The 14,934-nt window shown below is 43.6% G+C and overlaps 1 protein-coding gene across 2 annotated transcripts in view; it reads right to left on the reverse strand.

Moving 5' to 3' along the window:
* Window positions 1–673: 673 nt before the first annotated feature.
* The window catches only part of GALNT11 (polypeptide N-acetylgalactosaminyltransferase 11), a 39,912-nt gene continuing 25,651 nt past the window's right edge, over window positions 674–14,934 (reverse strand). For both annotated transcript variants that reach the window (XM_018089196.2, XM_018089195.2), the window contains exons 9-12: window positions 13,642–13,860; window positions 10,448–10,552; window positions 3,879–4,016; window positions 674–1,484 (exon numbers count right to left, since the gene is read on the reverse strand). In XM_018089196.2, coding sequence (XP_017944685.1) covers window positions 1,353–1,484; window positions 3,879–4,016; window positions 10,448–10,552; window positions 13,642–13,860 — 594 coding nt within the window. In that variant the 3' untranslated portion in view covers window positions 674–1,352. The remainder of the gene's footprint in view (window positions 1,485–3,878; window positions 4,017–10,447; window positions 10,553–13,641; window positions 13,861–14,934) is intronic.

Here is a 14,934-nt window from a genome sequence, read left to right on the forward strand (position 1 = left end):
TTGCAATTAAACCCACTCACCTGGTTCTCCCTGCCGGTGACTCACTGCTTCCAGGACTGATGGAGGAGGCAAAACAGCTGCCTGGTGGCCAGGGCTGCTCTCACCTGCTCCTTTGCTTCCTCAGGTGCCAGCCCTGGCAGAGGGCTGAAGGACCGAACACAGTCTGTCACAAGTGAATCTCCTCTCTGTGGGAAGATGTGGGTCTGTAATTACTCCATCATTATCTCCCTCACACCGCCCAAAATGTCAACAACTGGATGCTGGAGTATTTGTGCAGTTGGAAAATGTTTGTGCTGCCCAAGCAAAAGGACAAGGCTGTCCTGGTGCTGCCAACATCCAAAGTGCACATTCCCAGGGCAGGCAGGTCACTGTGGCATAGGAAACAAGGCCAATGGTGCCAAGAAGAAACAGAGCAGCGTTTCTCTTCTGCAAGAGCTTCCATGCACTGAAGCAGCACCTGAGGCTGAAGCAGGAGGTCAGAGAAAGGTAAACAGTGAAATAAATGAAAACAGAGAAGTGAAGGGAAAAAAACAGAGACATTATCTGTCAAACCTTCCAAGACATGAGCAAGGGAGACACAAGGGAAGACCCAAATTGTGTGAAGATTAGTTTGTATCATTCTGTAAGTAGGTGCTTTCTGGTCCAACAGCTACAAAGAGTAAGGCCATAGAGATTAATTAAAAAATGATACTTTATTTTAAATGCAGCTACTGTCATGAGTCATCAAAATAGACTTTGCAATAGTTACTTTGTTTTAAATACGAGGTGACGAATGACAGCAAAGAATTTAAACTACATGAATTGTCCTAAAATTGTAAATTAAAAGAACTAAATTTAAATATTACAAATGACAATTTTCAGAAGATAAAAGGGAATAAAAGTATTTTCCAGAAAAAGTAAAATAATTTGGCCAGTAAACCCATACTAGAAATGTAAATTATTGAGATACTGCACATGAAATACTTGAGGAGGACTCCTTTCTGTCATTGTCATTTAAAAGATCCACAAAGCTGAAGTCTCACCATTTAAATTACATTGCGCTAATGATTTCTCTTACTTAAAACCAGTCCAATAATCCAGGAGCATCCAAGGAACTGATGATAAACTGCACTTCTGTGTGCTGTCCTGCAGTGGGGCTGCTGCTGTCACTGCTGTGACCAGGGGCCAGTGCCCAGCTGGACCTTCCCACACACGCAGCCCTTCAGGGCAGGGCATTTGCAGCGGGTCCTTGCGATGGGTGTGCCGGGTGTAGCAGCCAAGGGCTCCACACAAAGCCCTCCAGAACGACTTCAATCACAGCTGAAGGGGAACCAGGTCTCAGCTTAACTCTCCTCAGCCACATCCTCGCTGTCTCAGCTCTCAAAATGCCACTGCTGAGGAAGGGACCCATCACAGATGGCCACGGTCACGTACCCTTTGTGGCTCAGTGGATCCACCACCTTCAGGCACTGCCCCACAGAGACCTGGTACAGGCGGTTGTTTTTCTAGAGGAAAGACAAAGACAGATGGGATTTATTTACCAAAACTTCTGTTCTCCATTGTCACCCTGAAGCTGAAAGCGATGCTCAAGGGGAGGGGATGCTCCTTCCTGACAGATGAGCCTTTCAGCAGCCTCCCTGACACACCAGACCCACAGCAGCAGCAGAGTACAGCACATCCCATAACCACATCCAGGCTTTGCAACAAAGACTCTCATGTCCTTACAGGGACCCAGTTGGGACTTTGTTTATAGCACAGTCTCTTAATGAGATGGAGGAATGATCAAACCCATTCCCCAGCACTCAGCAAAGAGGGAGGGCACAAAGCCACAGTGGGGCACAGACAGGTCATAGAAACCTGGAATGACTTGGGTTGGAAGTGACTTTAAGTATCATCTAGCTCCAACCTCCCTGCCACTTTCCACCAGTCAAGGTTGCTCAAAGCCCCATCCAACCTTGCCATAAACATTCCCAGGGATGGGGCATCCACAGCTTCTCTGGGCAACCTGTTCCAGTGCCTCACCACCCTCACAGCAAAGAATTTCTTCCTAATATCTAATCTAAACCTGCCCTCTGTCAGTTTAAAGCCATTCCCCCTTGTGCTCTTGTAAAAAGTCCCTCTCCAGCTCTCTTGTAGCCCCTTTAGGCCCTCTGCCCAGCCCCAGCAGCTCCTATGGGCAACCTCCTGCTGCCCAACATGGAGGGAGCAGATGCATGAGAACAGCCACACCGGGTTCTGTCACTGCCTATGGCCATAAGCAGACATCCAGGGAAGCAGGAGAACATGGAAAGAACACACAGCACTCCTCCAAAATACTCCACTCTGAGTCTTGTTCTGTAACCAACAGCACACAGCTGGCCTTTCCTTGTACCAATGACATGATTTCCCCTTTTTCCAAAAGGCTTCACTTTCCTGAAGAGTCCCAGCCTGCTCACATATTGCTCATGGGAAAGGTGGCCCACATCTTTGACTTGCCTTTCTTACTTCTGAGCCTTCCACAGTCCAAATTTAGCATTTCTGAGACGAGGTGACCGGCACATACAGTACAAGCAAACTACAATGTTGTGATGACATTTTCCTGTTTCAGTTCCTACTCCCTTCCTAGCCAATACTGACATTTGATTCTCTCTTAGGCCATGGATCATTAATGAGCAGCAATGTGACACTGTTACAGATCCACCTACCACACCCTCAGTGGCAATGGCCAGCTCAAAGCCCACGTCTGACACATGAAGCCCAGATTCTGCACCACCACCACAGGCATCACCAACAGCCACAGGCACTGAATAGCAATGGCCATTCTCTCAGCCTTGTAAAACCTCTGTCTGCTGACACAAGCTGCAGAACCCTCAGTAATCTCTTATCAGCACAACTGCTCAGTTTACTACTCCCACTCCCACTGGCAGCTCTGGCTGTGGCACTGCTGGTGCAAGTGTCAGACACACACAGCCCTGGGCTTACACAATAATCTGCCTCTGTATCTCCAAACCATCCTGGGTTGCAACAGCCAAATGTGACTCCACTTTGGGAACTTGTGCTGGCAGGGCCCTCCCTCCTCTTTGTTCAACCATGTCTGTGCTACAGACTCGCTGCTACGCTGAGGGCATGTGAGGGGCAGCCTCTGAGTGAATACCCAGGAGATAAATTCCATGTGTGAGCAGCACTGGCTCAGTTTTGTGAAATCTGCCACTCCAGACTCCAACAATTAAATCAACAGATGAATTACAGGGCAGAAGCAACTGCTCTGCCCTTTTCTTCTTTAGGCACTAAGAAGGAATCACCACATGGACTGCTCTCTCCCAGTCCTGCAAACACAACACAACAAAGCTTTAGGGCAGATTTTATTCTCTCTGGCACATCCCAGGTAAGCCGCAGTGCTGTGGGTGGCTGTGATGGGCAGAAGAAAGGCTCAGTGGAGCTGCAGAAACCTTCCTATGTGGCAAAGGGCTTGCATGTCCCAGAGTTCAGCAAAAGTCTTATTCAGGTCGAAACACAGCCATCAAAGCCCGTGCAAAGGTTCTTCACCTGTAAAAGGTTCTTCACCCAGAGGGTGGGTGGGCACTGGAACAGGTTCCCCAGGGCAGTGGTCACAGCACCAAGACTGAGAGAGTTCAGGAAGCATTTGGACAACACTCTCAGGCACATGGTGTGACTCTTGGGGATGGTCCTGTGCAGGCCAAGGAGCTGGACTCCATGATCCTTGTGGGATCCTTCCAACTTGGCATATTCTGTGATTCTGCGCTTGAACTGTGGGCTGGGCCTAGTACAGTACAAGTGCATTGGTACACCTGAGACTTAGTCATAATTAAACTCAACCCTGGTGTCCTGTTAGTGCTACTGTTACTTACTGAGACATTAATTAGGGGCAACAACATGCCACGTGCCAGCCCCCCACTCACCCCAAATGTCCACTGCTGCGAGCCGCCGGAGCCGTGGCACTTCATGAGACGAGGGGGGTCAGACGAGCGAGTTTCCGAAACATCCAAGCAAAGCAGGTTATTTAAAATCAGCTCATGATCCTCATTGTAAATCCAGACCTGAAAGAGAAGACAAAGGACGTTTATTACAATGTTTCAGGACAGGACCCTTCACTCTTTCGTTCAGCAACAAAGGAGATGCTTCAGCATCTGGATGTCAGAGATGTGCCTTGCAACACTCGCTGCCTCTTTGCTCCCTTTTCCCAGCAACTGAGACAGAGCTGCAGGGCTCTGTTGTCTTCCCAACATCACACAGCACTGCCCCATGCAGAGGCACTGAAAGGACAAGTCGTGATTCTGCCCTGTAAGTAGCTTTTTTAAAATTAAGCAGCCCTCATATGTCCCTCCTGCCCAGGCAGCTGGACAAGATAAGGCAGCAGGCAAGCAGTGCATCTCTGAGCAGGCAGCCAGCTGCCCTCTGAGAAAAACCTTTAAGCCAGGCAGTAAATCTCCTTATCCAAAGATGATCCTTCTTTGCTCCCAAGACAAATGACTTTTGGTACCTGTGCTGTGCTTAGAGGGAGATCACTCCTCCCATTTCACATCCACTTCGTTGTGGTTGAACCACGATGAAAATGTCTTGATCTGGACCTCAAGAGCCTACACAACATCCCAGCAGCTCTCAGAGTGGTGGGAGTTGAATGCAGCCCCTCTCTGGGGCCCACCTGTGTGACACAGGAATGCACTGGTTCACGTTTGCAGCTTCAACTGCATTCCTGAATTTATGTGGCATTAGAAGAGTTTGTGTGATCACACTGAAAATCCCTGCCAGCTCTAACCAGCAGCACAGACACACTCAAGACCTCAGTTTGTCCACTCCCACACGCTGCTTGAGCACAAGGGATATTTTTACTGTTGGCATAGCAAGATGCCAGGCACCTTCAGCTGCTGCAGTTCATGCCCACACCCTGCTGGCTCTCAGTGGGCTGCCTCAACCTTGCTTTGAGCAAGGCACATCTGGCACAGCTGAACATTCAGGGAAGCTGGAACACCAGCCTGGTCTAATTGCAGCAGCTCCTGGTCCTCTCCCCCCCGTTCCTTCAGGCCTGCAAAGACTTGGGGCAAGATCAGTTCAGTGGAGGACCTGGAACTCTCATAACTGTGAACAAGAGGAGCTAAGCCCCTCATACCTGTGCATGAAGTACCTACTGAAGAACCTACAACTAAGTTCTTCTGGTGTGCTCTTGTTCCAGCCCTGTTCTCATTTCTCACAGCTCAGTGCTGGAGCCACCATGCCCCCTGTGTGATTTATTTTTTTTTCCACTAAGTCTGTTTGACACTCAGTGTATGGAATATGAAATTCCAGGCAGAAAAATCAGGCAAATAAACTCTGATTTGTCTACTTTTTTTTTTTTTGGCTGATGAAACTAAACCCAATCTTCTGGAGGGCACTGGAATTTGGGACACAGTCTCAATTGGACAGCATGACTGAAAAGCACACAGCTCATTATCACAGTTGCACTGTAACACAGCAAAGGCCTCCTTGGAGGAAGTGCAGATATTACATTAAAATCTGCCCCAACCTCAGGCACTCTGTGCCTTCCAATGTACTTTTTTTCTGTTTAAACCCTGGCATAGGAAAGAAGGTACATCAAGATTAAAGAGGAGGAGAGAATGGAGAAATTTCAAGACTTGCCAGAAGAGTACCACTATTAGAAGAAGAAAAATGATGAAGCCAAATCCAAACAAGAGTAGAACTGGTAAGAAAGAAGAAAAAAGACTGCAGTGACACAGGGAGCAGACCTTCAATCAAAAGCTGAGTAATGGCAAAGACCACAAAATAGTGGTTAAATCCCATGTGATATTCTCCCCAAGACAGCCAAAATTAATTTCAAACTAATTATGTGTTCAGTGTAGAAAACAAAGGGACATAGAAAAATAGGCCCAAATTTGGTTCCAAATTCAGATTAGAGTATCAGTATGAACTTGCAGATTATTAACAGATTCAAGCACAAGGAAATCAAAGCCACCCCATGGGCTTTCTTTGTTATACAAATGCAAGCCTTTGCATACTCCAAAAATTATTAACTACTTTGCTGCTGAAGACTGGAAGGATGATGTTTAGCTCTTGTTGTTAAAGGCTGTCAGGAGCAACAGGCCCATACAGGAAATAAATTCCCAGCAGGTAGCACAGTATCAAAAGTCTAAAAGCAGAAAGGTACCTGCCTAGGTTTTACGTCTTCTGAGACTGTTTTATCCTCTTATGTATTTTCTACAAAAAATGCCATTTTAAAAATTTAATTTATTTTAAAAAACGTTAATAGATGAGGTGCAGGATATTTTTGTCCTGCATGCATGAACTTCCTAACCAGCAGAGTTATGAGAGTTAGGAGAACATTTCCACCAGACTTCAGTTTCTCAAACTGGAATTGTGCCCAGCTCCCCCCCACAGGAATGCAGCACCTTTAATTGCTGACCCCAAGAGACACATGGCAACAATCTGCTCCAAAGGTCTAAGGAAAATCACTGGTGTCAAAGAAAATCAACAGGATGCAATTAGAATATAATGAATCAGTTCTGTTTTCAAATAAAACCCAAATGGCAGATGTACATAAAAACCTCTCTCCATAATGAAATTGGTCACGCTTGTAGTTAAATAAATGACTGAATTTGGTGAATGCTGTAGGACTGGCCTCTTTCTAGCAGCCTTTTTTCCCTGCCTCTCAACACAGGCAACAGGATAAGAGAAAAGTTGCATGGACTCCTTCAATCTTGGAGTGTAGTGGCCCATTCAGCTGCTGACTGACCCTTCTGAGGTCCTGCATGTCCCCAGAGCACCTTCAAGACAGGCATTTCAGATGTGGCAGTGCTCAGGTGCCTGCCCAAGCCTCCCATGAGAGTCAGTGCCTGCACCTGTGGCTGCAGGGGCACCGAGCTCTTACTTGGGCAGCAGCTGGTTCAAGCTTCCCACAGTGGAAATGGGACCTGCAGACCTGGGATAAGAATTCTCACTGCCAGGGCAAAGCTGGCCCATGGGTCCTTCTGGCCACCTACAGAGAGGTGCACAGCACGTGGTAGAGCAGGTCTTGTGGACAAAATAAATGGGAGGAGGTCCAAAGTACAAGCTCTGTAAGTCTGAACTACTTTTATACAGGTGCAGCTCAGGAAGAACTGGATGTTTAATTCAGTCCCCTCAAGAGGTAGTTCAAACTATTTACAGATTTAAGACAAAGGTTTTCTAGGGCTTCTAGTACCTTCAGGACTTTACTTCATCCCATAAAACTCAAAGAAATCACACAGCCTTCTCCAGGACTGGTTGCTAAGATGATTTCATTAGCCTCATTTATATACCAACAGGTGGGTAGAAACAGCTTTTTCTCACATACAGCTTAATGAACAGTTTCAGTGGTGACCACAGCTTAATTCCTTGCAAGGACAGGATTGTGACAATGCTGAAGGGGAACTATAGTGTTCTCATTTTACTAACATCTGGATTTCCTAACTGGTGTCAGGTTGCCACTCTTGGTAAAGGAGACATCCCCTTCACCCCTTCCATAAATCCCTACATCTCAGTGATCTTCTTCTGGGTTTACTTTTTTGCCATGATAAAGAGATACAGGGCTGTGTTACTGAACTGGTTTGGAGTTCACTTTTTGCTGTTTTTTTTTTGTTTGGTTGGTTTAGTTTTGGGGGTTTTTTGGGGGGGTGCATTTTTTTGCTTGGGTTTTTTTTTGGTGAAAGAATAAATCACTCCTACAGTGCGATTAATTAATGTAAATAGATAAGAGCTGGCTGAAGTACTTCAGAAGAAATGCAAATGAGGAAGGGGTTCAGATGGTGCCTCAGCACCTAAAACAGCCCATACTATCACTGCCTTTTGAAAAACGGAGTCACCTGTAGAAGACTTTGAGTCCACTGTCAATACAAGCAACTGGTATTAAAACAAAACCTAACACTCGACCTAGAATACAAAACAATAAATCAAAGAATCCATAGTAGGCAGAAAAGGGAAGCTCACTGTTTCTAGGGAATAAACATCTAATTATATGAAATAAACCAGGAAGCATCTGCCTACCCTTTGGCTTTCAGAGTGCACTGGAGTGCAGCAAAAGGCAAGGCTGGCCAACTGGCAAAGCTTTGTGGATACACATTTTTCTTTGGTCTGCAAACTGCATTAGCACTAGAGGAATGCATTGAAAATTTTCAGTAAACAGAAGACAGTAACTACTACAGAAACAGCCCTTTGTAAGAAAATCCCTGCCGTGAGCCATGCCGGCAGGAGAAGCATTCCAGGACTTTCATCAGTTGCAATCTCTTGCTTAGCTTGGCACTGCTGGATTATTCTGTCAGACGGTTTGTAAAAGACAAAAATTCAGCTTAAGAGCACAGAAAAGCTGCTTCAGCTCTGAAGAAGAGACATAACCAACAATTTGTATCATCACAGCCTCTTGTATATGCTCCAGCTCCTGCTGCTGTGGATAGCAGTGACCTCACAGCACCAAACAGCTCGTGACAATCATCAGAAACAGGCAAGTTTGGTGGTCTGTAATCATTACCTTAAGCTATTGCTACCCTGAAAACCAAATATACTCCTGAAGGTCATTCCAAAGTTGATACATGTGTTCTGTTCCACAGTTCAGTGTGCTGCTGGTGCTTCATGACAATTGTCTAGATGGTTCTAGAGCAAAACCAGCTGAAAATGCCAGTGAGTTGAGTGAAACAACAGCTAAAAGCTTCCAATAGTCAGAAAGTTTCTTGCTATTTTTATAAGCAGAAGCTGTTAAATAAGTGTCATCTTTCTCTACATTGTTCTCATGTATCTATAGCAAGATTGTTCAAGAGGATATGACAGAAAGCTGGCTGAATGCACTCTGGGGATTTATTAGGAGAACAAAATAAGTCTAATGGCAGAAAAACATAGTGTTGGTTGACATACTTGGTTGGAGAACAAAATCGTGGAACAAGATAGCACACCCAGTTTTTTTATGAGAACTAATGGCTAAATTTACCACTAGTAAAATAGATTAATGAGAAAAGAAGCCAAATATCAACAATCAGAGGACGAATTTCTCTTTGTCAGAAGGTTGTCTTTGGGAGGGAAAAAAAAAATCAGAAAAAGGTTTTGATAAAGAAAAACAACAGACTTCTTCCTCCATCCATGTGGCACTTCACTATGAAAAATACTGCAGGAAGGAGAAGGGAAACATAACTCTGTGGACATCATCCACAGGCAGTCATTTTTGCTTTCTTGCCCACAACCTGAATGGCTCAGAAAGCAGCATCACAGCTTTGGCACTGTAAATGTACAATCAGTGATGCCCATCAGTTGCTATTACATGTACACAGTCCTTATATTTAAAAGACTTGCTGACTGTCTTACAGCTAATGGAATAGACCCCACAGCAAAACCTTCATTCCCATTCCAGCTTTAATTAATTCACCCTTAACACAGGGACCCACAATTTGGTCATAGTGATGATTACTCAGTGTTCTGAAGTACAGGGATGTATTCCTTGCTCCTGTCTGACAACTGGAAATTAAGGCTACGTGCCTGGAGCCACCCACACTTACTCTGACACTGGCAAACACCCCTCACACTGGTGAGGCTACAGGTAGTACAGTAGTACAGAGTCCCATTAGGTGACAAAGCACACAGCACTTTGTTGGGACTATCACAAATCACTCTGCTTCTACTGCTCCTGTTTCCATATCCTGGAAACTCCTACCCATTTCATAAAGTATGAAGTTAGTCCAGCACAACCCACCTTTAGTTAAGCTATGCTGCATTACTTCCTGCTCCATTTATTTTGTGTCTTTAATTAGTTTTCTCCTTAGATGCGAGCTAGTTTTTAGACTTGGGTCCCACGGGCTCCTAAATCATAATGTTCTCAGTGTAGTTCTTAGCTAGTTAGAAGTCTTTATTAGTTGAAGATCTCTCTACCCTGGAGACTGTTTATCCAAGTCTTGAATTTCTGTTGCCTGAAAGAAGTGAAATAGCAAAGGCTTCATGTAGTAATACAAAAATTCTCATTAGGTTTTCATATCCATCCCTGAGTAATCCCCAGATCAGAAATTCACCTGCAGCCAAAGAATTTTCTACATTCCTTCTATTTAAGGACAACAACACATCATTCATTCACCCCAAGCTACAGCCACTCCAGGAGCAGAGGGCTAGTTCTACAGTACACAAAGACAAGCAGGGCAGGAAAAGACTGCTTTAAATCTCAGTATGAGGAACTGACTGAAAGAGCTGCTACAAATTCTGAAGTGCAAATCAGTGGATTATGAACTCATCAGGAGCCACTAAAGGACAGCCTTCAGCCACATAAGAGATTCACGCCACAAAGACAGGAGATATCCAACACTTGGCATTAGTAGGAGCAGCAGTAGGAGCTCCCCAGTGTCCTTGGCCAGCCTTGTGGTTTGAACCATCCTCTGAAATCAGCCTGTCTGCTGATGAGATGTTATTCCAGGGCATTTTGCCAGCAGGAAAACATAGTAGAAGTTTCTAAGATGTGAATCACTATTCCATATGATGAGGAACACCATACCTGGTTTTGATCGTTGTAGTCACATTCCCGAACCACCACCAGGCCTCCTTTCTGACTTGGGTGGCCCTGGGCAACCAGGCATTTGTTGGTTTGGAGGTGATACAACTGTGAAAGGAAAACAGGTTGATGGACAGAGTGAGCAACAAACATCATATACCAAAGGGTGATGCTCTGGAAGCTCTAGAACTCAGTGTTCCCAAAAAAACCCAACCAAACCAAAAAAACCCAACCAAACCTTCCAATTGGGGGGAAAAGAAATTATTTTTTTTTAAAAAAAAACATTCTGTTTTTCAGATAATTTGGAGAAAAAAAGATGCATTAAACAGTTCCAATTTGCTTTCTTATTACATCAAGATTTCCCTCTCTGGTACAAGTGCAGTACACACAGCCTGGCTCAGCACATGCTGGCTGTACTCTGTCAAGTTTCTTTCCCCTCTTCAGTCTCCATGGAATACTCAGGTCCCAGATACTCTGCTCAGGAAAATCAACTGTACTTTATAAACTACATTTTACTACAGTTTAGTTTAAACATAATTCTCCTCCTACAGCCTTTCTTCACAAAGCAGGAGAAAGAAGAAGGAATTGCTGTGATACAAACAACTTCAGAGACTTACACTGTTTACAAATTGATTTTCAAGAGCTTTTACGCAACTGAACAGCCACAGTTATCAGCTAAGGTATTTTAATGAAGAATCAGGGAAGAAGAGAAGATTTTACAAACACCCAAATGCTCATTTTTGCTCAAATGCCCTACCTAGTCCGATTTGGGCAATGATGCCCACCTTAAAAGACACCAAGACATTTTCCACAGAGATTAAAGATTAGGTCATCCCTATTACTACAGTCAAAAATCATGAAGATCTTAATGTATCCCCACAGAGGTATTCAGGGAGACAAAACAACTCTAATTCTGGCTTTAAGTTACAGACATGCCCTGAACTAACCAGTGGCCAGCAGAACACTCCTTTTCAGCCTGATTGTTTTTCTTCCCCTGATGTGGTGGGGGATCAGGCTCTTCAGGCAGCAATCACTGACTGAACATCTCAAAGTGGGAGATGGCAGGGCCCCAGATCTGCCAGCCACATTAAAAATAACTATTTCCAATCTGAAGCTGAATGTAGAGGGAAAAAAAGAATTTACTGTCCTGAACTCAAGGCCAGGCTGATTAACTGGCCTGCTGTGCCTTATTATGAAGACATCCATAGCTGTCCTGGCATTTCTATTGACTCCACGGATTTTTAGAAACCAAAAGGCACTTCCAGTAATAAAAAGAACAAACTGCTCAGTCACATGACAGCACAAACTAGCACAAATACCAAACAGTATTCTTCACTAAACATCATTTCTGGAAACAGCTGTCCCAAGGCACATCAACAGTCGCCTCAAGTGCACCATGTTTCTCCTGTTCCCTACACACATCTGAAACAAATTACACAAAAAAACCTTCTAAGTAACATTTCCTTACACCCCAGAGACTTCTAGGACAGATCTCATCATTCCTCACTCAACAGAAGGCTTTCAAACCATACAGCTACATGAGTTTTATAAGCTTTTTGTCCTTGTTTTTATTGGCCGTGGTGACCAGCATTTGATAGCACCGGTAAGAACTGTCACCATTTGTGATCATTACAGTCCTTCCCAGCTTGTCAAACCAGCACTTATCTCTGGCCCAATTAGTTTTGGAGAATAAACTAAGATTTGGAGCGATTCCTCCCAAATCCTAAAGAGTCTGGCTCGCAGTGGTGACACTGGCTGATCGTTCTGTTCCTTGCAGGCATCTGGAAATAGTTTACACAACCATCAGAGCCAAAGCTGACTCTCTCATACAATGCTGGGTATAATTCTTGAACCCCAGAGAACCAAGCCAAAGAGCTACATTTTTCTGTGTCTTGTCCCCACTTCTTAAAAGGTGCACCAAACTTTTCTCAAAATTAAACCATGGTAAATAACTGCTAGGAAGATTTACCCTTAAGTGTTGCTGAAGTATTCAGATCCCTCAAGTAGTCTCCCCCACATCAGCAATTCCTCAGTTAACTTTCTGTCTGAATGAAAGCAGAAAGCTATTAAATTTAAAAAAGAAGAAAAAAGGGAGAAAAAAAGGTCTGACTAGGGGAGTAACAGCACTCAACAACCAGGGGAACCAGCCCACTGTATCAGTTTTATTTAGGGAAACTACATGTTTGCCCTAATAAATAACTTGACAGCTTGGCTGGGATATTACAACAAAAATACTGCACAAATAGTGGATTACCAACAGCTGTTTCCAAGCAAAAAATATAATAATGTCAATAGGTTCTGCATGAACTCAGGTCCTCCAGACTGAAACTACTTGCAGAACCAGCAACTGTCAGCAGCTACTGCAGCCTGTGTCCCCTGTGGAGACATCACTATTTAGTGCTTCCAACCCCTGAGCTAACAGGGAACCTGATATCCATAACCTACATGCACATGAAACAGCTTATTCCAAGGTCTTCTCTTTCACAGAGAAGACACCAAGAAAGTTGTCTTGGATTTGAAGCTACTCATTATTTTTGGGAGGCACAGAAAGCACACAGCAGGTGACTTTGACACTGAAGAGAACAGCTTCAACTGTTTGCTGGCTTTGCCTGCATATAAACCCATAAGCAAAGGTGTCAGGGCTAAGGCATGAATTGATTTTCTTCATGAATACACAAAAATTCTCTCTTCATTTCTACTTTGAAGAAAAAAAAAAGGAGAAAAACCTCATTTTTCGTTCATTATCTAGCAGTCAAGAACAGAAAAGCCATCATCAGCCTCAGATGCAAATGTTCACCTTTGCAGAAAATTACCCAGTAGAAGCAATGAATTTGGAAACTAATTACATTGTACTCTTATCACAAACCAACAGAGCATGAGTATTTGAGCCCAAATTTCTCTCTATCCAAATCCATCTTCAGAACCAACAGCCATGAAAGCATATTCTAAAGACAGCAAAACTTCATAACTCAGAGCTTCTGGGTAAGAAACTTCATTGAACAGTATCTAGTCTGAGGATGACCTGAAATACAGATCAGAGTGAAATCCTGACAAAAATCCTGTTATTTTCAAAACAGTTTGTTGCAAAGCTAGAACTCTATGGAAAAAGACTATTTTTGCTATATTTGAGCAAATCTTTAAGAATCTTGAAATTATTAACACACATTAAGTCAGTTATTTAAGACACTTTCTCTTACCCTTCCACGCTGGATTATTTTTGGTCGTTTCTGTGCTCTATTAATAAAAACTGGCTGTGGAGCTTTGGCATTGGGCCCAGATATTTGCATCTCAGGATAGATATTATCTAGATACCACTTAAATGACTTGCAGTTCAATCTTTTTCTCAGTTCTACACGGTCGGTAATATTTCCATAGTTCCTCATCCTTAGCTCAGGTCTCAAAGCAAAATACTGCTCCTGTATTTAAGAGAAAAAGGTGGGGCAAAAGAGAGAATTTCAGATTAGTGATCACCACTGGCAATAAGGGCATCCTGGAGTTATTAAGTCAGAAAAAGATGCATACACCATCGTCAGCCTCATCTGACAGAGGTTTCTTGAAATTATTTTGATTGTTCAATGGATTGTTTTCATTGCTGTGGTATCTGACCATATTTTGTCTTCCACAGTTTCAAGCCCTCTAACTTTGCAAGTGATCAGGGCAAACCCACTCCATATCAGAACAGACCTATAAATGGGATTACCCTGTGAAATTTAGTGGGACCATGTCCTAATTCACGTGAAGAATCAGAACTATCACCTGAGCTTTCTCTGAAACCCAGTTTTTCCTCATTCATCTGCGTCATCTCCACAAAGGCTCCCACAAAGTTATTTTTTCCACATTCTATTTTACAATTATACTCAGAATCTTACAGGTTAGGCAAAGACAGATTAAGATTCCAGCTCAATCTTATGTGCTGTTTGACTCTAATGCAGAAACAATGGGCACAAACAGGAATGCATGAATGTACAACATGGCACGGATATTATTGCCAAAACTAGAAGAAAAATCTCCTTGTAGAGTCTTTAATTCCAGATAGATTTACAGAACTCATAGAAAAGGCACTGCATTTGCACATTAACTTGTTTACTAGATATTACTGAGAATTCAATTTTCAGGGCACTGAACTATGGTATTTTGTTGGATTAATCTCTTGGAGACACGTGGATTTCACTTACCATGATGTGGCTCTGACAGGTTTCAATTACCTCCTGCTATCTCTGATATTCAGATGACAGACAGCATCACCTCTGGACAAATAACATACCTGTCCTTATCAAGATCTTTAAGCTTTTGGATTTGCCTGATGTATCACTGTTATTTTAACAGTAGAGGAAGGAGGAGCATTAAGTACATTGTACTATTGGCCAGCTCTGAGGAAGTCTAGAGACAGACTGGAACATCACTATCAGAAAATGATCTGCTTTAAAAAGCAGCTCTGCTATTCCAATTCCCTCTTTCCTGGTTAAAGTTCAAATTTTAGTATCCTACCT

Source organism: Manacus vitellinus, unplaced genomic scaffold (assembly GCF_001715985.3).
Source record: "Manacus vitellinus isolate BGI_N305 unplaced genomic scaffold, ASM171598v3 scaffold_12_pilon, whole genome shotgun sequence".
NCBI lineage: Eukaryota > Metazoa > Chordata > Aves > Passeriformes > Pipridae > Manacus > Manacus vitellinus.